The 25316-nt window shown below is 39.2% G+C and overlaps 2 protein-coding genes across 3 annotated transcripts in view; one reads left to right on the forward strand and one right to left on the reverse strand.

The window, feature by feature from the left end:
* The window catches only part of Chd1 (chromodomain helicase DNA binding protein 1), a 69599-nt gene extending 65273 nt beyond the window's left edge, over positions 1–4326 (forward strand). For both annotated transcript variants that reach the window (XM_055615965.1, XM_055615966.1), the window contains exons 34-35: positions 1383–1593; positions 2806–4326. In XM_055615965.1, coding sequence (XP_055471940.1) covers positions 1383–1593; positions 2806–3151 — 557 coding nt within the window. In that variant the 3' untranslated portion in view covers positions 3152–4326. The remainder of the gene's footprint in view (positions 1–1382; positions 1594–2805) is intronic.
* Positions 4327–20416: 16090 nt separating this feature from the next.
* LOC129683349 (voltage-dependent anion-selective channel protein 3-like) lies at positions 20417–21548 on the reverse strand. The gene has a single exon (XM_055616020.1). It carries the CDS (start codon positions 21465–21467, stop codon positions 20616–20618), a length of 852 nt encoding a protein of 283 aa, XP_055471995.1. The 5' UTR covers positions 21468–21548; the 3' UTR covers positions 20417–20615.
* Positions 21549–25316: the final 3768 nt, after the last annotated feature.

Raw genomic sequence — 25316 nt, forward strand, 5'->3', positions numbered from 1 at the left:
CCTCCCCTCCCCTCCCCTCCCCTCTCCTCCCCTCTCCTCTCCTCTCCTCTCCTCTCCCCTCCCCTCCCTCTTCCGCTTTCTCTTTCTCTCTCTTTCTTTTTTTTGTAGTGTGCATGCATGTTTTGGTTTGGTTTCATTTTTGTTTGTGCAGATTTAGTTTTGTGTCCTCCTCCATCTATAAACCTGGGCCCCATGGTTTTTTCAGTCTGCAACTTAGCAAGTGTTGATAATCATCTTCGCTTCCTTGGAGTGTGGACAGGTTTGTTATGTGGGTGCTGGGATCTGAACTCAGGGCCTCATACTTAATATTTAATCTGTAAGATGTCTAGCTCCTGTTTATTTTTATTTTGTTTTGTTTATTCACATTCTGATTGCAGCTATCCTCTCCTCCCAGTCCTCCCTCTTTTGTTTTTAAACAAAATTATTTTTTAAAAAGTTATTCTTGTTCGAAGTACTTTTATATTGAGAAAATACTATCATTCTAGCACATTGTATTATTTAAATCAGTTTAAGCGATGTTTTAGTTATTCCTGCTAAAAACAAACATTTAATTTAGCTTCTGGTAGTTAAAGGGTTGTTGTTAAAAGATGATTATTCTATGAGTTGCAAAAACAGTCTGAGATGAATATGGCCTTCAGTAGTTTTCAGTTATGGTTTTTGTATGAGTATGTGTTTTTAGTTGCAAGAGAATGACATCCCTTTCTTCTCTCTAATCTCTCCTGTGCTTTCACTCTCAAGTTGATGGCCTCTTTTTCTTTGTTTAGGGGTGTGTGCGTGCACACATATGTATAAATAGAACCTGCTTAGTCTGTTTGTGTTTGGTTTCCAGGGTGACCATTCTGCACTGGACAACCAATAAGGGGGCTTGTTCCTGGGAGGGGCTAAAATTTCTCCTTCAAGCAGTCATTAGTTGCCTGTAGTTCTTTGTCTAGGGTGGGATCCTATAAAATTTCTCCTTCCATATTACTATGTCCATTGATGTTGCCATTTGTTCTGGTCTTATTTTGGCAGTATTTTTAGGAGAGACTTGTATTATCGCAGATCTCCCAGTACTCTGGCTCTTTTGCCACGGATGCAGGAGCTATGATGTCAATGGAACCTTTGGGGCTGTGCTCCCCACGATCCATTGATATGTTCAGGCTATCCAGTTGGGGGTTTCTGTGATGTTTTCCATTTGCTATACAGAGTCTTTGATGAGGGTTGTTAGCTACACTTAACCTGAGAAACTTTAGTTCTATGTTTATAAACCATTTTGAAATGCTTTGGCTACCTATGTTTGAGAATTGATTTTTCTTTTGGCAAGAATTACTATTACTTAATTTTAAATGTTTTCAACACATTTTGAAATCCATTAATAAAGTTAATACTTATATATCTAATAGATATGGAAAGGTTAAAAGAGAATACAAATCATGATGACAGCAGCAGGGACAGTTATTCTTCGGATAGACATTTATCCCAGTACCACGATCACCATAAAGACCGCCATCAGGGAGATTCTTACAAAAAGAGTGATTCCAGGAAAAGACCCTACTCTTCATTCAGTAATGGCAAAGATCACCGTGAATGGGATCACTACAAGCAAGACAGCAGGTAAACTGGAAAGCAACTTTTGAAGTTTTGCTTCTTTCTGTCCTTCTCCTTTTAATTACATTTGCTGCATTTGGGATGGACCTAAGTCTGTTTTCATGAGAGAACATTAAGTCTTATTTGCTTATAAAACTGTTTTTCTCTAACATGGTTTTTAAGTATTGGCATCAGAATATGCAATGAGAGTTGAAAGTTTTCTGATTTTAAATAGTGCAGTTTGTTGGTGCAAGCATAGGCTTTTTATGGAGAGAATTCTGCATTAGATACTGAAATTCTTGTGAGGGAAAACATAATTGCAAAATTCATCTTATTCCTTTATAGCTTCAAGAGTCTTCTTAATGATTTGTGACCATTGCTGAAATTAAACTCAGAAAATTGAAAAATAAAAGTTAAGATGAGAGAGAAATGGAAGGGGATGAGTTCTGGAGAGCACTTGCCTAGCGTGTAAGGCACCAGTTCAAACGCTATGTTGCAGAAGTCCCAAATGACTTTCTGTGTTTCAGTTGTGTTCACAGCCATCACAGTGTAAGCATACTAATTACAGAAAGGCTTTCAATTAGAAAAATACAGTAGAAAGAAAAGCCCTGTCTATAACTGTATATACAGTAATTTCACAAGCTTCTGGTGAAAGTGTCTGTGACGAGAATCTTTGGTCAACAGGATCGTTTTATGTGAAAAGGCAGATATGTTAGCTATCTCTTGTTCAGCTGCCATGCTGTAGGGGTATTTTTTGATGTGTGTGTTGACTTATTACTTACCCAGTTGAATGAGAAAATGTTTGACATCACAAACTAATGAAACATTTCTTTTATGATTTTTTTCAGACTACATTGTAGCATTTTAAGTTCCTAGAGGTTTGAAAGGGCTTCATTTTCAAGGGGAAGCTCTGCATAGCTGTGGTTGTCTTGGTGCATCTCAGACGTCAAGGTGTACTGACACAAATGAGTCATAAGTGAAGTGAAAATGTCTCTAGGGATGCTCTGTGTGGTTCTCTTCAGTCTTGGAGACCTTCATTTGCATAGAGAGCTCTAGTGATTTCGGCTGCTTTGTAAGGCGGCTCTGGTACAGTGGAGAAGTGATTCTAAGCTATTTTCATGAAGGTTTGAGCTCCTGCACGATTAAATATATTTTAAAGTGTCTATAATTCTCTGCATGCTTTTATTTGGAAACTTTAATGTACTAATTTGGCTAAAAAGACTGTTTGTCTCTCATTAGATACTACAGTGACAGAGAGAAACACAGAAAACTGGATGACCACAGGAGCCGAGAGCACAGGTCAAGTTTGGAAGGAAGCTTAAAGGACAGGTGTCATTCTGACCATCGGTCTCATTCGGACCATCGACTGCATTCAGATCATCGCTCAAGTTCTGAATACACACATCATAAATCTTCCAGGGATTATAGGTATCTCTCAGATTGGCAGATGGACCACCGAGCTGCCAGCAGTGGGCCTAGGTCACCTTTAGATCAGAGGTCTCCCTATGGCTCCAGGTCTCCGTTTGAACATTCAGCGGAACACAGAAGTACACCTGAGCACACCTGGAGTAGTCGGAAAACATAACAGAAGCTGATACTTGGTCTTTCTGGACTTTTCTTTTAGCCATAGATCATAAACCAACACAGTAATTGCCTTACATGACTTGAAAGACACAAACAGCTCTTCTCTCGGTAGCAGTATTGTTACTTCTTTCCAGGACGCAAGGTCTATTACCCCAACAGAAGAGAAAATATTTTTATATTTAAGGATTATGCTGCACTGTACTGCAAATACTGCAGTACTTTTTTTTTTTTTCTTTTTTAAAGAAATGGAAAATGTTTACTATGACAGGGACCTCAAACACTGCCCTCCCGTATAGGCTGTTTTTACGTCAGTGATTTTAGACTGACTACATTTAAATTATGTTTGTATATGAACTTTACTCTGACCTGTGATCATGTTTCAGGAAGGAATGAAAGAGAGTTCTTTTCTTAATAAAGAAAAAACACTCAAGGACTTTGTTCACTTTCCAAAGCTACTTGTTTACATTGTACACTGCGACCACCTTGCCGCTTCCCATCACAAGCTTGAATATTTAAATCCTGTACTTATACCTGTAATATAGCCGGGAATTTCCTGTTTGTGATTATTATTATGCCTTTTTACAAAAGAAGATGGCTGTAAATTATTGTAAATGTATTAAATGAGCTTTTCTTCCTTGCCCTTCTCAGGCTTTTTTTGACTGTTCCTTTCCCTACCAACTCAGGCCTTCTTATTAAAAAAAAAAAAAAAAAAATCAGTGTAATAACACTTTTTAATGATTTGTCTTGATGGAATCATTGTTTAGAATGTAAAAATGGGGAAAGGGGCCACTTATTTCTTTTAGTCCTTTTTATATTGAATATTTTTATTAGATACATGTTTTACCCCTCCTTTTGGAAGTCAATATTGTGTTTGTAGTTTTTCAAAAAAACTGGTGAGGGTTATATGTGAAGTATAAACTTCATGCTCTGACAACTTTTTCAGATGCATTTGGTTTAAAAGGGTAGGTGTATGAACACTTTCAGAATCCAAAATGGCCAAAAGTTAATGTAAATCCATTTGTTTTCCTTTTCATGTGGGCAATAATGTCAAATGTGCTATGCAGCCAGGTTAACATTTTAGATGAATTTGATTGACTTTTAATATAAACTGTTACAGTGCACACTGATTGTACATAAAAACCTTATATATGACAAATTAAATTTTAAGAAAAAGGATATGTGGGCTCCTGTAGTTTTATGCTGCATTCTTGTTCCTTCAAGCATTTAATCTTGTTTTGTTTTAAGTAACAGCTGCCAGAGAAAAAGGTATTTTCGTATACAATTGAAAATTGATAAGATGTAGTACTAAAACTATTATCTGCTTTGATGACTCTGAATCTGGACTATAGACGTCTTTGCTTCCTGAAGACATTGTTCTTCTAGAATGCCTTATATTCAGTGGGAATTTTGGATGTATGTCATGTAACCAATTAGAATCTTTACTCCTGGACATGTTTCCATGGAATAGCTGTGGGGCAATCTAGGTTTGTATTTTCATATTTTCCTTTTATATGGTTAAATATAAAATTTATGCTGTGTTTACAAAACACACTTTTTTTTTTTAAAGCAGTTTTATCTTTTGCCTAAAGTTATCCTGAAGCAAAAAATGTTTTTATCTTTGATATATAAGGTAGTGTGTTGGGGAATAACCCAACTTTTAAACACCTAGTTAAAATTAAAGGTGAAAATGGTAGAATTCAGTGCTGGCACACAATTTTTTAAACTTTTACTTTCTTCCAGATTAAATGTAAATGATCATTTTATTCCCAAAGAACATGTCCCATAAATCCTGATATTAACCCAGCAAATAGCTCAGGGTTGGCGATACATGCCTTTGCAGCTAGGTCATTTGCTTCAAAGCCTGTTGTACAGCTTTTGTAGAAAAATAATGCATTTTTGGAGAATGGGCTCTTAATTTTTTTAAAAACAGTTTGATATTTAATTGAGTGACTTATTAACTAGCTGAGTTAAATGAAAAAAATCCAAAACTGTATGTAACATTTATTGAGTCTGTTAATTATTTGTAAAAAGTAACAATTACATAGTAAAGGAGCAAGCCATAAAATCACTAAGATGCAGTGGACAACATCAATACGTAGATAACAGGGACATTATAAAAATGCTTATTTTTTGTCTTTTACATGCTCATTCTGCTACTCCTTTTATCCATTTGTTTAACTTTTTAAGGATGAGAGATTATGCATAGCATTGTACCAACTAACCCTCCATTTTAATAATAAACAATAAAAGATTCTTATTAAAAGCAATGGCTTGTCTGCTTATAAAGAAACCCTCTGTGTTTAGGGCATGAGAGTTAGTCCTCAGACTGGAGACCAGGGAGACCAGAACTGTTGCAGCCATTCCACAGTGGTGTAAAAGCATTGCAGTTGGTACGGTGTTGCCTGGTAACCATGTTACCGTTTCAGCTCTCTGTTTTTGCAACTTACAATGGAAGGGTTGAGTGGACTTTGTGGTAAGATTATTCAAGAATATTTGCCAGCCTTCTGCGGGTTTTGTTTTGTGGCAGTGCCTTGTCTACACCTGAGACTCACCACACACTGCATAGGCCGACCTGGAAGGTGAAATGGCATGATTCTTGTTTCAGTTTTATTTAATTACTTTTGAAGTGATAATTACATATCCCTTCCTTCCTAATACCTTATTCCCATATATCCCCTCTTGCTCTCTTTTACATTCATGCCTCATTTTTTATTGTTACATGAATGTGTGTGTGTGTGTGTGTATCAGTATTCCTAAATGCAACCTCAGTCTTTATAATGCTACTTGTATGTATGTTTTCAAGGCTGACCATTTGATACTGGATAGCCAGTTGTCATGTTCTTCCTTGAGGAAGATTGTTTCTCCCATCCTCCCATTCCTTAGTTGTCTGTAGTTTGTATAGGGTTAAGGCCTTGTGGCCTTGCTCTATCCATTTTGGCATGTCTGTTTAGCTCACATTGAGGTAGTTTTATCTGCACTAAAAATAACTTTTTTTGCTAGAAAATTATCTTTGGTTCATAATTAACTGTTGTAGTTATACAATAGCTTTAAAGGGGTGGGGGCAGGGCTTGGAAAAATACCTGATTTTTTTTTTTTTAAAGATTTATCAGATTCATCTAAATATGAAGGAACCTGGGTTAACTTTTTTAGTGGTTCATTACTTAGCAAATAAGTTTTAGATGTTTCTGAATCTGTATGTAAAACATTAATAGATATTTTTTTTTTATCAAACATTACAGTTCAGGACAAGTCTTTATTCTTTGGTGTTGATTTAAGGTTTGTGGAGGGAGGTAAGGTTCCATGAAATTATATTTTCTTCAGTGAATGACTTGTAAAAACATATTGCTTGCTTTTTAAGTTAAACCTAAGTACAGATGGAAATTCTCCAGGGTACTCCCCTACTGCAGCCTTCATCCCATGAGGTCCCTGCTCATCTTGTACCTTTGCAAAGAGGAAGAAACAAACTACCAAATGAAAAACTTTAAATTCTGTGATCTACTCTAGTTAGATATTTTTTTAAAATATGTGTTTATCTTTTGCTGACATAAAATGAAAAATAAAACATGCACACTATTTTAGCAGACACAGCCTTTTGTGTACATTATGGTCTACATAAGGAAGTGAAACACGAAACTACCAAACTTTTAGAATGTTAGTTCACATGCAAAACAAAACCAAGTAAGTTAGATTTTCCATGAATTTACTACAAAAATAGTACAAACTATTTGACTAGAATTTTTTTCACAGTTTACTGAACACCGAACTCCATTTTCAGTAGGAAACCAGGCATCTGCACATGTGCCATGTGGAGCTCCCTGTTTTGCCCTGTCTATTTTTCTTTACATCCTTAGACCAGCTGCACACTATAGTTTTACCAATGTTGGCAGGAAGCTCCCAAGTTTGCAAATATTAGTACCGTGTGCTTTTCAGAATGATTCCAAGTCTCTGAATTTCTTTGCCTTCATAGTTTATAAGCAGCTTACTACTTCCTACCAAAAGCGTTCTGAGATTTTAGTGTATATCACATTGGGGGATTGTCTCACAGTGTTATTTCCAACTCATGAACATAGATCTAGAGGATTTAGTCTTTTATTGCTGTGTTACGCAAAAATTTTTATATGTTGTTAGATTACTGTTTTACACAATTTTTAAGATTTCATAGAATGTGTTTTTATGACCATGTGATCTCTGACTTTGCTACACATGAATATTCTTTTTTTTTTCTTTCTTTTTTTTTTTTTTGTGGGGTCCCCAGTTAGGGTGGGGCAGTGTCTTTCTAGGTAGTTCTGATCTGCTTGAAACTCAAGTAAGATCTGTCTCATTCTGCCTTCCAAGTGCTGGGATTAAGGGCCTGTGCCGGCACTGCCTCGCCTAACCTCATGTTGTAAAGTATCTGCAGCTGGTAGATGTCTTTGGTGTCCCATTGGCCCTGCCACACTTTTCTTGTACTGATTGATGTTCCCACAATACTTGATTTTTCTCAGAGAAATGACGAGTCAAGAGTTTTATGATGTCCCGGAATGTTTTAGTGATGTTAAGCCATCAGAAGCTGGTAATTCATACTGTTCGGTTACCCAAATTTTACCATCTTTCCAGTGATCAGTTCCTGCAGCCCAGTGTGCTTCCTGATAGCTGCCATTCACAGTGAGCCTGTACGTAATCACTGTGATGTAACTATTGCCCCTGCCTGCTTTATGCACTCCTCCCGCCGGACCTGGAATATACAGTTTGTGTATTCCAGCGCCTCTTGACGTGTTTTGTCACTCTTTGGGATCCTCTACATGGTGATCTCTGCTGTTAGGAGTTTAAGAAAAAAAAGTGATTCTCTGGTTTTCTTTTTTTTTTTTTTTTTTTTTTGTGGATGAGAGGAGTATTCTTTTGTAAACTACCCATGTTCTAAGAAGTGAAACCTTAAAGTGAATTTTTTGTTTTGTTTTTGTCAATTGTATCCATACATAATAGTGCATTATAAATGTATACTTGGTGAGCTCTGATAATGCTATCCTGCTGTAATAGTGACATACTATTTCCATCCCTCCGAAAGTTTTCATGTGTTCCTTCTCTGCTAGTCCCCATTCAGGAGCTGTGGTGCAGGAAACCACATAGTGATCTGCGTTAAGTTACAGTAGCTTAGATTTGTCTTTGCCAGATTTGAAGTAGTCTTCATGGAGCCCACACTCATTTGGTCTGACTTCATTTGTCTGCACAGTGTTTTTGAGGTTCATTTATGCTACATGTGTCAGTAATTCATTCCTTCTCTCTCTCTCTCTCTCTCTCTCTGTGTGTGTGTGTGTGTGTGTGTGTGTGTGTGTGTGTGTGTGTGTGTGTGTTTTATTGCTGGAAGAGGTTGGCTGGAGGTGGAATGGATTCTCAAAGCCCATGCTGGCATTTGGCTCACTGTTTCTGAGGATAGCCATGATCCTCCTGCTTCTTGCCTCCTCCAAGTGCTAGGACTAAACACCTGTGCTTGCTGCCATGTCAAGCTTGGTTCATTCCCTGTAAGTGCCTTGTGAGATTCCGTTTGTGGGTGTGCTGCTCATGTAATGAAGAGGTTGTTTTGTTTTCAGTTAATAGGAGTAACATTTCATGAGTTTCGTTTGCAAATCATGTTTGATTACTCCCCTCCTACTGCACACACATATTCTTATCTTTTTCTCATTTCTGTCAACCTCATCTCATCCCTACTAGTTCCTTTCCCAGATTCATGGCTTTGGGTTGGTTTTATGACTCCTCAGTTTAACTCAGGCCATCTATGTGCCCATTGTATTGAAATTATGTATTGGAGCTTTAAGAATAAACATATACTGTGGCAGTTTTCATTTGTGTGTGTTGTAAAAACACTCAAAATCCCTTTTTATGCTTTTTGAAACATCATACTGCTGTAATCACTCTGCTGTGTAATGTCACACCAGAACCTCCTGCTCTGCTCTTAGTGTGATCTTGTTCACCCTTCTCCCTACACTTCCCAGCTCCCCACAGCCACCACTCATTCTTGTAAACCAACCCTTTGAATTCCACCAACAGGTGAGATACCATGCTTGACTCTGCTTGTCTATCTCAATACATGCTCATTTCCATTGCTGTCACAAATGATATTTCATTATTTTATGACCAAATAATATTCCATCGTTTACATGTACCATCTTTCTCTACCCCCTTCCCCCATCCCCCATCAGCTGTCCATTTCTAAATTTTTGTTTTGTTGTTACTGCAGCGAACTTGAGCATGTGGAATAAATAACTGGATTACATGATAGTTCTAGTTTTTTTTTTTAAGAAGTCTCATATTCTTTTCCTAAATAGATTAATTTATATCGTTATCAATAGTGTACTTGGCACCACTTTCTGTACACCATCTCCAGGACTATAGTTTCTTTGAAACTAGCTAGTTTGATTGAGGTAAGATGATATATCATTGAGTTTTATTTTATATTTAATGAGTGATGTGGAACACTTTTCTATGCACTTACTGGCCATTTGTAAGTTTTTGAAGGTAAGTGTCTAATTGGACTCATTATGTGTTTTTAAATTAGGTTATCCTATTGAGTTTTAAGGTTGTTTATGTATCTTGAGTACTAACCTGCCAGGTATAGTTTGTAGACATTTTCTCCTATTATCTAAGCCTCTTCACTCTGGGTTTTACTTGGTGCTGGGGTAGGACCACAGCTTTAAGCATGCTGAGCACTCCATCACCAAAGACCCCAGCCCTCCCACCTGGCTGTTCACTGTGCTGTGCCAGAAAGTTTTGATCTGACGTCATCCCATCTGTCTACTTGGCTTTTACTCTCCTTGCACAACAAACAAAAAGCCTTTACCTACATCGGTGTCCTGAATTATTTCCACAATGTTGTTAAATAGTCGTTAAATAGTGTCACAGATCCTGGCCTTAACCTACTTTGAGTGGCTTTCTTTTTCTTCATGTGGCTTTTCTTTTTCTTCTTTTTCCTTTTCTCTTAGCGTCCTGTTTCTGATGCATATTCTCTGGACATGTTTTAAAATTCAGTTGATGTAAGTGTATGGATTTAATTGAAGGTTCCTGGTTCTGTCTGTCCCGTGTGTATTTATGCCTGGATTGTGCTGCTTTGGTAATGTATTTTGAAGTCAAGTTATGTAATAATGCCTCCTACTGTGTTCTTTTTCTTAGGATGGCTTTATCTAGTAGGGTTTTGTGATTTAATTAAAATATAATTAGGGGACTAGAGAGGTGGCTCAGTGGTTAAGAGCATTTACTGCTCTGGCAGTGGACAGCTTTGGCTCCCAGCTTCACATGACGGCTAACACGCATCTGTAACTCTAGCTCCGGGGGATCCAGTGCCCTCTTCTTGCCTCTGTGGGTACTAGGTGTATACACAGTACATGTATATTTACAAACAAAGCATACACATAAAAGTAAATAATAAAATTGGTTTTTATGGTTTGGTGAAGTCTCGCCTGTGTCCTCATTTCAAGTTTTACTTTTAAGTCATTGTTCCGCCATGAATCCATTTTTTGAGTAAAGCGTTTAGGTTTATTTATTTTGTGTGTCTGAGTATTCTGCCTCGATGTATATGACTACACCAGTTGCCTGACTGATATCTGCGCAGGCAAGAAGAGAGTGTTGGATATTCTGGAACTAAAGTCACAGACAGTTGTGAACTGTCACGGGAGCATTGGGAATTTAACACAGGTTCTCTGGAAGAGCAGCCAGTGTTCCTAGTCACTGAACCATCTCTCTGGTCCCTACGTACCAGTTTTTATTTTTAAAAAGTGCAATTTTATATTTCTCCTTCCTATAGATTCAATTTTTTGCACATCATTGTTGAAAAGAGTGTTCTTTTCTAATTGGGTTATTTTAACCTCTTTATTAACAAAAAATCTATTGGCTGCATTCGTGTGCCCTGGGAAATAATATCTTATCTGTTGTGATGAATATTACTGGTTGTCATGACTACACCTGGGATTAACTGAAACCTAAGTGGCTGGGTACCGCAGTGAAGGACTTTCTTAACTGAATCATTTGAAGTGGGAAATCCAGGTCTTTTAATCCAGGTCTTTCGAGGTGGGAAGACCCTCGTTTAGTCTGGGCCATTCCTTCTGGTGGCAGCCTATATAAAGAACACGGAAAAGGGAAGCATTTGTTCTTTTCCTGCTTGTCTTTGTCCTTGCTGGCAAGTCCATTCCTTCACTGGCATTATAGCTTGCTTCCTCAGGATTCTGGCATGTCCTGAAGACCAGATGAGACATCCAGCCTCATGAACTGAACAACTACTGAACTCCTGATAGACAGCCATAGCTGGACCACAGCCTGTAAGCCATTCTAATAAAGCCCAACAGTGAGCTTCCGGTTCAGCGAGATATCCTGTCTCAAAGGAATAAGATAAAAAGCAATCGACAAGGATACTTAATGCCCTGCTCTGGCCTCCAAATATATCTGAAATTATGGATATAAAGCCCCTTTTCAGTTTGCTTTTTATTAGTATATGTGAGTGATGAAGAATTAATTATGTGAGTTTTCGATCCACAGCCTAAGAAGGCACTAACAATGAGTTAAAGTAGTAAGTGCCACAAAGTCTCAAGATAAACACACAAGTCAAAAGATTATACCTTCTAGGATCAGTTACTTTAAATTGCTTATTTCAGTCACATGATAAATTAGTGCTAAGTGATGAACAGAGGATCTTATCAGCCCTTCTGAACAGACAGTTTGTTGTAGATTTATTCATTTTTTTTCATGTGCATAAGTGTTTGTGCTCTAGTTACTTTTCTATTGTCATGAAGAGACACTATGACCAAGGCAACTTACAGAAGTTTTATAGGTTTATTTGGGTCTCATGGTGTCTGAGGGTTTAAGAGTCCATGACCATCATGGAGGGTAACATGGCAGCAAGAAAGCACATAGGGTGCTGGAGTAGTAGCTGAGAGCTCACGTATTGATCTACAGGCAGGAGGCAGAGAGCACCCTGGGAATGGAGTCTTTTTGAAACGTCAAAGTCTGCCCCAGTGGCACACCTCCAAGAACAAACCTTCTAGTCCTTCCCATACAGTTTCACCAACTACGTGAATCAATATGCAATGTACTCAAACCTGAGCCTGTAAGGCCGTTCTTAATCAAATCACCACACTCTTCATGCATGTCTGGGCCCCATGTGCACGCATGGTGCCCTTGGAAGTCAGAGGAAGGGATGGGATCACCTGAAACTGGAGTTAGAGATGGTTGTGAGCCAACATGTGGGTGCAGGGAACTGAACCTAGGTTCTCTGCAAGAGCAACAAGTACTCTTCATCACCAAGCTCTGAACATAAGTTCTTAATTGTTTTAATTTTTATATTAATTACAGTTTATTTACTTTGTATCCCAGCTGTAGCCCCCTCCCTCATTCCCTCCCAATCCTACCCTCCCTCCCTCTTTTCCTCCCAAGCTCCTCTCCAAGTCCAATGATAGGGGAGGTCCTCCTCCCCTTCCATCTGATCCTAGCTTATCAGGTCTCATCAGGACTGGCTGTAATGTCCTCCTCTGTGGCCTGGTAAGGCTGCTCCTCCCTCAGGGGGAGGTGGTCAAAGAGCCAGCCACTGAGTTCATGTCAGAGACAGACCCTGTTTTTCTTACTAGGAAACTCACTTGGATACTGAGCTGCCATGGACTACATCTGTGCAGGGGTTCTAGGTTATCTCCATGCATGGTCCTTGGTTGGAGTATCAGTCTCAGAAAAGACCCCTGGGCCCAGATATTTTGGTTCTGTTGCTCTCCTTCTGGAGCTTCTGTCCCCTCTAGGTCTTACTATCTCCCCGTTCTTTCATAAGATTCCCTGCACTCTGCCCAAAGTTTGGCTATGAGTCTCATGAACAGAAGTTCCTAATAATAGTGAAACCCGTAATATTTTTCTTTGCCTTATGGTTAAAACATTTGAATTAATTAAGACTCTTCTGTAGGGGGCTGGAGAGATGGCTCAGTGGTTAAGAGCACTGTCTGTCTGCTCTTCCAAATAGACCCAGGTTCAACTCTCAGGACCCACATGATGGCTCACAACTGTAAATCCAGTTCCAGGTGGTCTGACAACTTTATACCAATGCGCGCGCGCACACACACACACACACACACACACACAAAGACTCTTCTGTACACAAAACAAACCTGCATTATCTTTATATTCACTTGAAACTATTTTGTTCATATTTTAAGTTAGATTATAGCTTTGTTTATTCGACTGGATTTTTTTGGTCTATGCAAAACATTGTAAAATAGTGAATGCCATTGTTATAATGCTATATTTACAATATCATTGTTATATGTCAGAGCAGGCAGGCAAATATAATGCATCTAAGAAGAGACCTTCCCCAGAACGTATAGATAGGTCCTTGAACAGACTAGACAATCCATCAGGTGCTGGCACCACAGGGTACCTGCACTAGCAGGGAAAGGACGGACACTGTAGGCTGGGCTGACTAGGGGTTTTACGATTGAAATGACCCTGTTAAGAAAACAACAGTATTGATGATCAGAGCAGAGTGCAGATGCATTATCATGGTCCAGTGAAATTGCGAACACTACTTTTCAGAATATTTCTCTTGTGTAACAAGGGTTTGCAATTTTTTAAAAATATTTATTTAATGCAACAAAAGGAAATGAAAATTTGCCTCCATATGCTGTGCACCAAGTGTGTTGCTGACTGTTTTAACCACCAGGGGGCAGTCTGAGCCTATTAAACTTCGGCCTTCTAGCAACGTTGCTGTGGTGGTCTGCATATTTCATTTCAGGCATCCTAAAATTACAATTCTGCGGAACAATGTACATTTGTTCATACAATTTTTGAGGTACAGAATTATATTATGATAAAAAAGAAATTCTCATTTATTTTAGATGTTGACATCTTAAAATAAATCTCTTTTCCACGTACCAAAAGAAATGTGCATATCACAGTGATTTCCTATCCTTCACCATCTCTTTAAACGTTGTGTGGGAAAGAGAAAGGAGTGGAGGACCCCAGGGTTGCGTGCCCTGTGTGTGAGGCCCTTCTTTCTGTCCAGTTAAGCCTCACCCTTATATTTAATGAAACAAATGTTTAAAAGATGTTTGTTTGTCCACTTTTTTATTGAAATGAGAACATGCAGCCAAAACACCCCTCCACATAAGTAAAATTAAAAAAAAATAATTTAAAAATGGATTAAATAGTGTGCTTCAGCTTTTCCTGCCCAACATTTTCAGCAAACTGATGTCAGTTTTCCTTTATTTGACATCCCTTTGCTCTCCTTCCTAAGTTACTTCAGATTAGTTTCTGTTAGTTACCGAGGAAATATTCACAGCCAGACTTGCTGCTTTGGATGAAAAAGAGGAACAAAACTTTTCTCCCATTGTCTATCACTTTGCTTTCTGATCTTGGAGATTTCTTGGGCCAGTTTTTTAGTTTTCCAATGAATTTCAATATTAAATGTTTTTAATTTACAAGAGCTTCTTATCTGTTCTTATGATTGGAATCCAACTTCTTGGCCAGTATTCTTCACGCATGCCCCTCCCCAAGTCCAATGATAGGGGAGGTCCTCCTCTCCTTCCTTCTGATCTTAGTCTATCAGATCTCATCAGGAGTGACTGCATTGTCATCTTCTGTGGCCTGGTAAGGCTGCTCCCCCCTCAGGGGGAGGTGATCAAAGAGCAGGCCGATCAGATTATGTCAGAGGCAGTCCCTCTTCCCATTACTATGGAACCCACTTGGACACTAAACTGCCATGGGCTACGTCTGTGCAGGGGTCCTAGGTTATCTCCATGCATGGTACTTGGTTGGAGTATGAGTCTCTGGGAAGACCCCTTTGTTCAAATTTCTGGTTCTGTTGCTCTCCTTGTGGAGTTCCTGTCAACTCTAGATCTTACTATTTCCCACTTCTTACATAAGATTCCATGCACTCTGCCCAACAGTTGGCCATAAGTCTCAGCATCTGCTTTGATAGTCTGCAAGGCAGAGCCTTTCAGAGGCCCTCCGTGGCGGGTTTTTAGCTTGTTTCCTGTTTTCTTCTTCTTCTGATGTCCTTCCTCTCTGCCTTTTGGGATGGGAATTGAGCATTTTAGTCAGGGTTCTCTCTCTAGATTAGTTTCTTTAGATGTACAGATTATAGTAGGTTTATCCTATATTACATGTTTACATGAGTGAGTATATACCGTGTGTGTCTTTCTGCTTCTGGGACAGCTCACTCAGGATGATCCTTTCCAGGTCCCACCATTTACCTGCGAATTTCATGATTTCCTTATTTTTCATTGCTGAGTAATATTCCATTGTGTAGATGTACCATAATTTCTGCATCCATTCTTCAGTTGAGGGGCATCTGAGCTGTTTGTTTCCAGGTTCTGGCTATTACAAATAAAGCTGCTACAAACATGGTTGAGCAAATGTCCTTATTGTGTACTTGAGCCTCTTTTGGATATATGCCTAGGAGTGGTATGGCTGGATCTTGAGGAAGCGCTATTCCTAGTTGTCGAAGAAATATATTTTATGTCAGCATCTTTCCTTTCACATTCTTTCAGTGTAGGTCTGGAGTGAGCGGGGGCTCTCATTTCATTTACAGAGTGGTATTTTGCTTTGCTGGTGAATCTTGATTTCCTATTCATGTTTAGGACTCTCAGAGACTTTTAGCTCCATGAAATGGTGGGTATTATTGACACAGTCTGTGAATTTCATTGTTGGGCAATTGGGAGTTCATTTATCTTTTTTTTTTCTCCCATCTACTGTAGTATCCACAGGGCTATGTTTCTGGATCAGGTTTTGTTTTTGTTGTTTGTTTTTCCCAAGTAGAGATGCAGAGTCATATTGCTTTGCATACACTGTTTTAATTTCATTGCCAGACTTATCCAAGTGTTTCATGGCTGGTTCCTGAGAAACCGTGCAAAGTAAATCACTTCTCACGGGTCATCTTCACCTGCAGCAGAAACCACCTCACAGGAGTAGATGGCGGCTATTTTCCCTCTGACTAATTACTTAAATAAGATTTGAGGAACAGAAATTTCTTTCAGCTTCATAAAAATTAACTTTCTGCTTTTTCTTGTCCTCATTTGAGTCTCTTTAAAGTGACTAAGTAATCTATTCCTGGACATTTTGTACTTCATAGTGAGATTAGTTTTGCTTGAGTTGATGGTGTCTCATGCAGCCTCTGAATTTTCTTTTCTTTTTTTTCTTTTCTTTTCTTTTTAAATATACTTTAAGAGCTGGCAGCAGACTCCATGTCATAGACAACCCCTGCTCCCTTTACTAGGAAACCAACATGGAAACTGAGCTGCCTAAATGCTACATCTGAGCATGGCCCTTGGTTGGTGCATCATCCTCCACAGGTTCTCTGGGCCCAGCTTTATTGGCTTTGTTGGTCACCTTGTGCAGTTTGTGTAACCTCTGGGTCCTTCTATTCCACCCCCACCCCCCACTCTTCCATAAGACTCCATATGCTCTGCTCAAAGTTTGGCTGTGAGTCTTAGCATCTGCTTTGATCCCTTGCTGAAGGGAGTCTTTCAGAGGACCTCTATAGTGGGCTCCCATCCTGCTCCCTCTCTTCAATGGCTTCTGGTGTCTATTCTGTTTGCCCTTCTTAATAAGAACTAAGCATCCTCCCTAGAGTCCTCCATGTTATTTAGCTTCTTTAGATCTGTGGATTGTAGTATGGTTATCCTGCATTATATGTCTAATATCCACTTATAAGTGAGTATATACCATGCCTGTCGTTCTGTTTCTGGGTTACCTCACTCAGGATGATCTTTTCTAGTTCTATCCATTTGCCTGCAAATTTCATGACTTCCTTGTTTTTAATAGCTGAGTAGTATTCCATTGTGTAAATGTACCACGATTTCTTTATCCATTACTCAGTTGGGGGACATCTAGGTTGTTTCCAGATTCTGGCTATTATGAATAAAGCTGCTATGAACATAATTGAGCAAGTGTTCTTGTTGTATGGTGGAGCATCTTTCGGGTGTTGGTATAATGTTCTTTTGGTATGTATACACCTTACCCTTGTTCATTCAAATGCTGATTTCTCTCCCCCGCTCTCCAGTTTCAATCCGGACATTGCATTGTGATACTTATTCTAAGCATCACCTGTCTCAACTTTGTGTAAACATGCCAAAATAAAACAACCAGCCACAATGTTGAGCAATGGAAAAGAAGTAAGAAGAGAGGGAGGAGCCAGAGGAGAGGAAGGTGTGGGAGGCAGAGGAGGGAGAAGGTCAGGAGAGAGCTGAGAGAGCAAGGCTGGAGGAGAGGTCTTGGAACGACGTGGAAAATGAACCAGACCTAAGATTTCACTAAAAGCAAGTACAATGTGGGAAATCTAAATGTTAGGAAACTATGAGGGTTTGGAGGTTTAGGATGGAGTAACTATTGCCCAGCATTGTGTTCTAGGTTAATTAAATAAATCCCAGTCTCTGTGTGGTGATTTACTCATACAGCTGTTTAGGATTAACAGCAGCTTTAATAGAAGATAAACTAATAGTAAATATTAATAATCACTTACAACATTTGGGTTTATGCTCAGGAGTGGTATTGCTAGGTCTTTAGGTAGGGCTATTCCTGATTTTCTGAGAAAGCGCCAGATTAATTTCCAAAGTGGTTGTACAAGTTTGCACTGCCACCACAATGGAGGAGTGTTCCGTTTTCTCCACAGCCTCACCAGCATGTGCTGTGACTTGTTTTTGATCTTAGCTATTTTGATTGGTGTAAGATGGAATTTCAGAATAGTTTTGATTTGCATTTCCCTAATGACTAAGGACATTGTGTATTTCTTTAAGTGTTTCTTGGCTATTTGATATTCCTCTGTTGAGAATTCTCTGTTTAGCACTGTACCCCATTTTTTAATTGGGTTACTGGGTTTGTTGGTGTTTAATTTCTTGAGTTCTTTATATATTTTGTATATTATCCCTCTATTGGATATAGGGTTGTTGAAGATCTTTCCCCAATCTGTAAGCTGTTGTTTTGTTCTGATGACAGTGTCCTTTGCTTTACAGAAGGTTTTCGGTTTCATGGAGGTCCCGTTCATTAATTGTTGATCTCAGAGCCTGAGCTGTTGGTGTTCTATTCAGGAAGTTGTCTCCTGTGCCAAAAGTTCAAGGCTCTTCCCCATTTTTTCTTTTAACAGGGTTAGTGTGTCTGGTTTTATGTTGAGGTATTTGATCCACTTGGACTTGAGTTTTGTGCAGGGTGATAAATATGGATCTATTTGCATTTTTCTACATGCAGATTTCCAATTAGACCAGCACCATTTGTTGAAGATGCTATCATCTTTTCATTGTATGGTTTTGGTTTCTTTGTCAAAAATAATATATCCATAGGTGTGTGGGTTTATTTCTCAGTCTTGGATTTGATTCCATTGGTCCCCCAGTCCATTTCTATGCCAGTACCATTCCGTTTTTATAACTGTTGCTCTAATAGTACAGTTTGAGATCGGGGTAGTGATACCTCCAGAAGATCGTTTATTGTATAGGATTGTTTTAGCTATTCTGGTTTCTTTTTTTTTTTTTTTCCATATGAAGCGGAGAATTTTTCTTTTAAGGTTTGTTAAGAATTGTGTTGGCATTTTGATGGGAACTGCATTGAATCTGTAGACAACTTTTGGTAGGAGGCCATTTTTCACTATCTTTCCATCTTTTGATATCTTCTTCAATTTCTTTCTACAGAGACTTGAAGTTTTTTTCATAGAACTCTTTCACTTGGTTGGTTAAAAATACACCAAGATACTTTATGTTTTTTGTAGCTATTGTGAAGGGTGTTGTTTCTCTAATTTCTTTTACAGACTGTTTGTCTTTTGTATACAGGACTACTTTTTTCTCTTTTTTTTTAAATTACCATTTATTACAATTTATTTAACTGTATCCTGGCTTCAGCCCCCTCCTTTGTCTCATCCCAATCCCACTTTCCCTCCCTCTCCACCTATGCCCTTCCCCTAGTCCACTGATAGGGGAGGTCCTTCTCCCCTTCTATTTGACCCTAGCCTATCAGGTCTTATCAGGACTGCTTGCATTCTCTTCCTCTGTGGCCTGGCAAGGCTGCACCCCCCCAGAGGAGGGTGATCAGAGAGCCTGTCACTGAGTTCATGCCAGAGAAAGCCCTTGCTCCCCTTACTAGGGAACCCCCTTAGATACTGAATCTATGGGCTACATCTGAGCCGGGGTTTTAGGTCCTCTCTATGCATTGTCCTTGATTGGGGTAGCAGTCTCTGCAGGACTACTTTTTTTTTTTTTTTTGAGTTAATTTTGTATGCAGCCACTTTGCTGAAGGTGTTTGTCAGCTGTAGGAGTTCTTGGTAGAATTTTTGGGGTCACTCATGTATACTATCATGTCATCTATGAATAGTGATACTTTAACTTCCTCCTTTTCAATTTGTATCACCTTGATCTTCTTTAGTTGTCTTATTGCTCTAGCTAGGGCTTCCAATACTATGCTGAAGAGATACGGAGAGAGTCCTTGTCCCTGATTTCAGTGACATTGATTTGTTGCTCTCTGTTTAGTTTGTTCTTGGCTATAAGCTTGTTGTAAATTGCCTTTATTATGTTTAGGTATGTGCCTTGTATCCCTGATCTCTCCAAGACTTTTAACATGAATGGATGTTGGATTTTGTCAAATGCTTTTTTGGCATCTAAGGAGATGATCATGGCTTTTTGTTTGGTTTTTCTTTCAGTTTGTTTCTGTGGTGGATTACATCAATGGATTTCCATATATTGAACCACTCCTGCATGCCTAGGATGAGGGTTACCTGGTAATGGTGGATGATATCTTTGATGTGTTCTTGGATTTGGTTTGCGAGTATTTTATTGAGTATTTTTGTGTCAATGTTCATAAAGGAAACTGGTCTAAAATTCTATTTTTTTTTTGTTGGGTCTTTGTGTAGATTAGGTATTAAGGTAACTATGGCCTCATAGAATGAATTTGGTAATGTTCCTTCTGTTTCTATTTCGTGGAATAGTTTGAAGAGTATTGGCATTAGTTCTCTGAAGTTCTGGCAGAATTCTTCGATGAAACCATTTGGCCCTGGGATTTTTTTTTGGGGGGGGGATGGGTGACTTTTGATGATTGCTTCTATTTCCTTGGGGAAATAGGACAATTTAATCTATTTTTTTTTAATGCTCCAAATGTGATGGGTTTATTTTACTCTGATGCAAAACCAAAGATTTCACTACAGCAGAGACTGCTACAACAAAAGGTCGTGGAAAAGTGGAGTGGGACATGCAGGACACGATGTACAAACCGGGAGTCAGGACACTATGTTGTTGCTGAGGAACATATTTAAATTAACTCTGCAGAACTCAACTGAAATGTGGCACAAACATGAAAATTTCCAGGCATGCCTTCAAGGGCCTCCCATAGGATGGATTTGTAATCTCTAGACTTCAGTGTAGGAAGGATTACAATTCTTTGGAAGAATATAAAGTTCACACTTTTGAAATTTCACAGAATTTAAAGGCCAAAACATAGTGGGTTTATTTCTCTTCATTTCCAGGGACAAATGATGCGCTACTCAAATCACATTAAGCTTCCAGTTCAAATCCCAATCCCACCTTGTGACCTCCTGCATTGAAGTTCTTTCCATCTATTAAAGCTGACAGAGTCAATTTGACTCCTGCTCGGAGGGTCTGTGTATAACCGAGTCCAATTAAACTGGCATTGTTTACTTTGGCAGACAGAGAAGTTCTACAATCCAGCTTATATTTAGCAGCGATGCCAAAGCGAGTGTTGTTGCTGCCAGCTGTCCATGCCAGGTTTATTGATGTCTCAACCTTGTCATTAACTTTCTGGTAGATAGAGCCTCCAAAATCAGTACCGTCATTCACATGGGTATGCAGCTGGAAGTCTGCAGCCTTGTAGCCAAGGGCAAAGTTGTTCTGGGACAGTTTGGACTTGGCTGTGTCAAAGCTCATCTGATATCCGGCCAGCCAGCCTTCAAAGGCCAGCACAGCCCAGCCATAGATGGTAGGGCCAGAGAAATCTATGTCCACACTACTGCCCAGGCTGAAGCAATCCCGTTTATAGGACGCCTTTAACTTCCCACTCTTCTTTCCTGTGTTTGGTACAAATATGGTATCAAGAGTCAGTTTCAACCCGTCAGCCAACTTATTCTCCCACGAGATCTCTGTCCCAAGAGTATTGTCTGTATTCCATTTTTGGGTGAAGGTGAGCCCATAGTTACAGATCTTGTATTTGGTCTCTAGGTTGCCTGATGCTTTCCCTGTGTCAGTATAAGCATGACCTGAAGTAGAAAATTCCACTCCACTACAAGACTTGGTTCTCAGATCTATTTTGACCATGCCAAACCCATACCCTTTGTTAAAGACATCCTTGGCAGCCTTTCCTAGGTCGCAGTAAGTTGGTGTGTTACACATATCTACAACCCGAGGGTGGGCCCGTCCCGCTCCACCAAGGCAACGCTGAAGGTCTTCTTGAACCAACGCCGTCTGCGCCTGCGCGACCCAATTTAATCTATTTACCTAATCTTGATTCAACTGTATAAGTGGAATTTATTAAGAAAATTGTCCATTTCATTTAGATTTTCAAATTTTGTGGTGTATAGGCTTTTGAAGTAATACCTAATGATTTTTTGGATTTTCTCAATGTCTGTTATGTCCCCCTTTTCATTTCTGATGTTGTTAATTTGTAGACTGTCTTTTTGCCTTTGGTTAGTTTGGCTAAGGATTTGTATACTTGTTGATTTTCTCAAAGAACCAGTTCTTGGTTTTGTTGATTCTTTTAATTGTTCTCTTTGTTTCTAATTTATTGATTTTAGCCCTGAGTTTGATTATTTCCAGCCATCTACTCCTCTTGAATATATCTGCTTCTTTTTTCCCTAGGGCTTTCAGGTGTGCCATTAAGTTGCTTGTATAAGATGTCTCCTATTTCTTTTGGAAGGTACTTAGTGCTATGAACTTTCCTCTGAGCACTGCTTTCATTGTGTCCCATAGGCTTGGGTATGTTGTGCCTTCATTTTCATTGAATTCTAGGAAGTCTTTAATTTATTTCTTTATTTCTTCCCTGACCCAGTTGTCGGTGAGTAGAGAGTTGTTCAGTTTCCATGTGTGTGTAGGCTTTTTGCTATTTCTGTTGTTGTTGAAGTCTAGCTTTAGTCCATGGTGGTCTGATAAGATACATGGGATTATTTCAATCTTCTTGTATCTGCTTTGTGACCAACCTGAAGATCAGTTTTGGAGAAGGTTCCATGAGGTGCTAAGAAAGTACATTCTTCTGTGTTTGGGTAAAAAGTTCTGTAGATGTCTGTTACGTCCATTTGATTCATAAACATCTGTTAGTGTCATTATTTCTCTGTTCAATTTCTGTTTCATTGACCTGTTCTTTGTGAGAGTGGGGTGTTGAAGTCTCCCACTCTTAATGTGTAGGGATCTATTTGTGGTTCATGCTTCATTAATGTTTCTTTTACAAATGTGGGTGCCGTTGTGTTTGAGGCATAGATGTTCAGAATTGATATGTCATATTGGTGGACTTTTCCTTTGATGAATATGAAGTGTCCTTCCTCATCTATTTTGATTAATTTTGGTTGAATGTCTATTTTATTAGATATTAGAATAGCTATTCCAGCTTGCTTCTTGGGCCCATTTGCTTGGAAAACCTTCCAGCCCTTTACTCTAAGGTAATGTCTATATATGTGGCTGAGGTATGTTTTTTTTTATGCAGAAGAATGATGGGTCCTGTTATACCTCTATTCTATTAATCTGTGTTTTTTTTTTATTGGAGAGTTGAGTCCATTGATGCTGAGGGATATTGATGACCAGTGACTGTTAGTTCCTTCTATTTTGATGTTGGTTGTGGTAGTGTGTTTCTGTGCTTGTCTACTTTTGGCTTTGTTGTTGTGAAGTTATTTATATCCTGTAAGGTTGTTTTTTTTTTTTTTTTTTTGCATTTGAAGCAGCCTGCAAAGTAAGTCGTGCTGAACTGGATTTCCCTTTTGCCTCTCATGATTCATTTCTCTTCTGGCAGTGGAGCTTGCCGGGATTCCCCACAATTAATTACCCAGATGTTTGTCATCTGTAAGGTCAGTGCAGGGTCTGTCTGTCATATAGCTGTTATTGTTATTATTATTATTATTTTATTGAAACGCTCTTTCTCATAGGAGACAAGTCTTTAAGACTTAGGAGGGAAAGGAAATTAAGCATAGAGGCTCTTGAAATAAACAGAACTCTTGTGTCAGGAAACTGTAGAGCTAGGTCGACAAGGCTCCTCCCAAGGGTTAAACAAACATTAACCAAGCTAGGGAGAGAAGACTGGCTGAGCCTGGCAGAGCTGCCTGGGAGTTGAGCAGGGGTCTGCAGGGTGCAGCCTTTGTGAGTCCACGTTTTACTATGCTCCTGTATACGTAATTCCTTAGCTATACTACTGTCGCCCAGTAAACTCCAGTAAACTCACTGTCTCTAGACTTGGGCAGAATTGTTTGGTCTGTTGTTAGGGCCTGTCTGAGATGAATAATGTTTCTTCATGACACCCTTAAAAAGTTACAAAACACTGGTTTCATGTTTTCTCAAAACCACGGACAAAAGCTTACTATGTAACTGAGGGTGATCTTGAATCCTTATCCTCTTGCCTCTACTTCCCAAGAGCAGGGACTGTAAATATGCACCATCATGCTCAGCTCTGTCATTTGAATTTAAGCTAACACACAAGCACATGCGCATACAAGTGCCCATATATCACACTGACCTGTTCGATTCTGCTGGGAAGTGAAAATATTCATATAAAGGAATTTTCTGTGAAGTCTATTTAATAATTAATTGCAGATCGTGAGATTTTTACTTATATTGAGAGTTATAGGTAATATGACTTGTCTGTTCCCTAAATGTTCACGTTAGAGATTCAGTCTGAACTGACACTTTTAAGAGGTACCTGGACGCCCAGCTGCACCCTTAATGAAGGGGTCAGGAAAAATTGTCCTGGCAGTATGTTAGCTGTGTAAAAACAGGTTGTTATAAAACAAGTGTGCCACCTCCTTTACTCTTGCACACGCTCGGACTCCACATGAACCTGTTTGCACCTTTGTTTTCCCATCATGCCCAGAACAGCATGAAGTTCTTTCCAGAAGCCAAGATGGTGTAGAGCCCTTATGCTGGACATCTAGCCTCCAGAACTGTGAGCTATGTAGCTACTTTTCCTTATGAATTACTCGGGGTAAGGAATTTTGTTATAACATCAGAAAATAGACTAAAATAATCTGATAGCCAACCTCTTACCATCTCAAAAATAAATTCAGAATAGGTGGAGAAAACTAGACAAAAAGTATGCGAATAAAATGCAGTAGGCAAAAGAATCGTCATGGATTCTTTCATGTTAGTGAAGTGGGTCATAGTCTTCAGTTTGAGCTTTATAATACAGGGCAATACAGGAATACAATTCATTATCTGGGTCATAATGTCAATAAGTGAATCCTCAGATCCTAGTATCTATTAATTCTACCGACTCACTCAATAAATACAGACATGATATTTTGGGGCTGTGTCTCATCTCCTTCTTCTGTCACATCATAAGCAGACCATTGAGACAAAATGGGGCCTTGATGTACCCGAAGAGGGTGAGAACAGTGGTTAGTTATCCTGTGTCTTTATTGCCTGCCTTAGACTAAGGGTAACTCTGAGAACGCCATTAGGAATAAACAGACAGCTTATCCTTTCAGGCCTCAGCCATCTAAAATTAAAAACAAAAGGTAGAGGCTGAGCATGCAGTATGCAGCACCTACAGACAAGGCTGGGCACTTGGGCATGCATGTATAAACCCAGCACTGGGCAGGGCATGGAGTAAGGAGATACAGGCAGACCCAGGGAGCTATAGTAGACAGCCAACCTAGATGAATTGGTGAGCTCCAGGTTCAAGGGGAGACAGTCTCAAAAAACATAAGGTACAGAGCAGCTGCAGAAGGCGTTGGTCTCCAGCCTGCACATACCTACAAATACACTTATGAATGAGCATCCTTCATACACTAACCTACATGAACGCATACCAACAAAAGATGGCTACAGGGCACCAGAGCACAGCACCTGAGCTTGTACTGACACACATATGAATACACACATACACACACACATACACTCATGAAAGATTTTTTTGTGTGTGTGGAATATGTAGGCTTAATTTCTCATAAAAGAGTGATATAGCTGAGAAGATATTGAGCAGTCTTCCACCGGGGGTTCTGAGTTACCCCATCTCCTGCTCTTCTCTCTTCTTTCATCTCTCCT

The sequence above is a fragment of the Psammomys obesus genome, unplaced genomic scaffold, assembly GCF_907164565.1.
Source record: "Psammomys obesus unplaced genomic scaffold, mPsaObe1.curated_primary_1811, whole genome shotgun sequence".
In the NCBI taxonomy this organism is placed as follows: Eukaryota; Metazoa; Chordata; class Mammalia; order Rodentia; family Muridae; genus Psammomys; species Psammomys obesus.

What these genes read in the sequence shown, in the direction of transcription:
- LOC129683349 (XM_055616020.1), bottom strand. Translation starts at nt 21,467, where the DNA reads ATGTGTAACACACCAACTTACTGCGACCTAGGAAAGGCTGCCAAGGAT.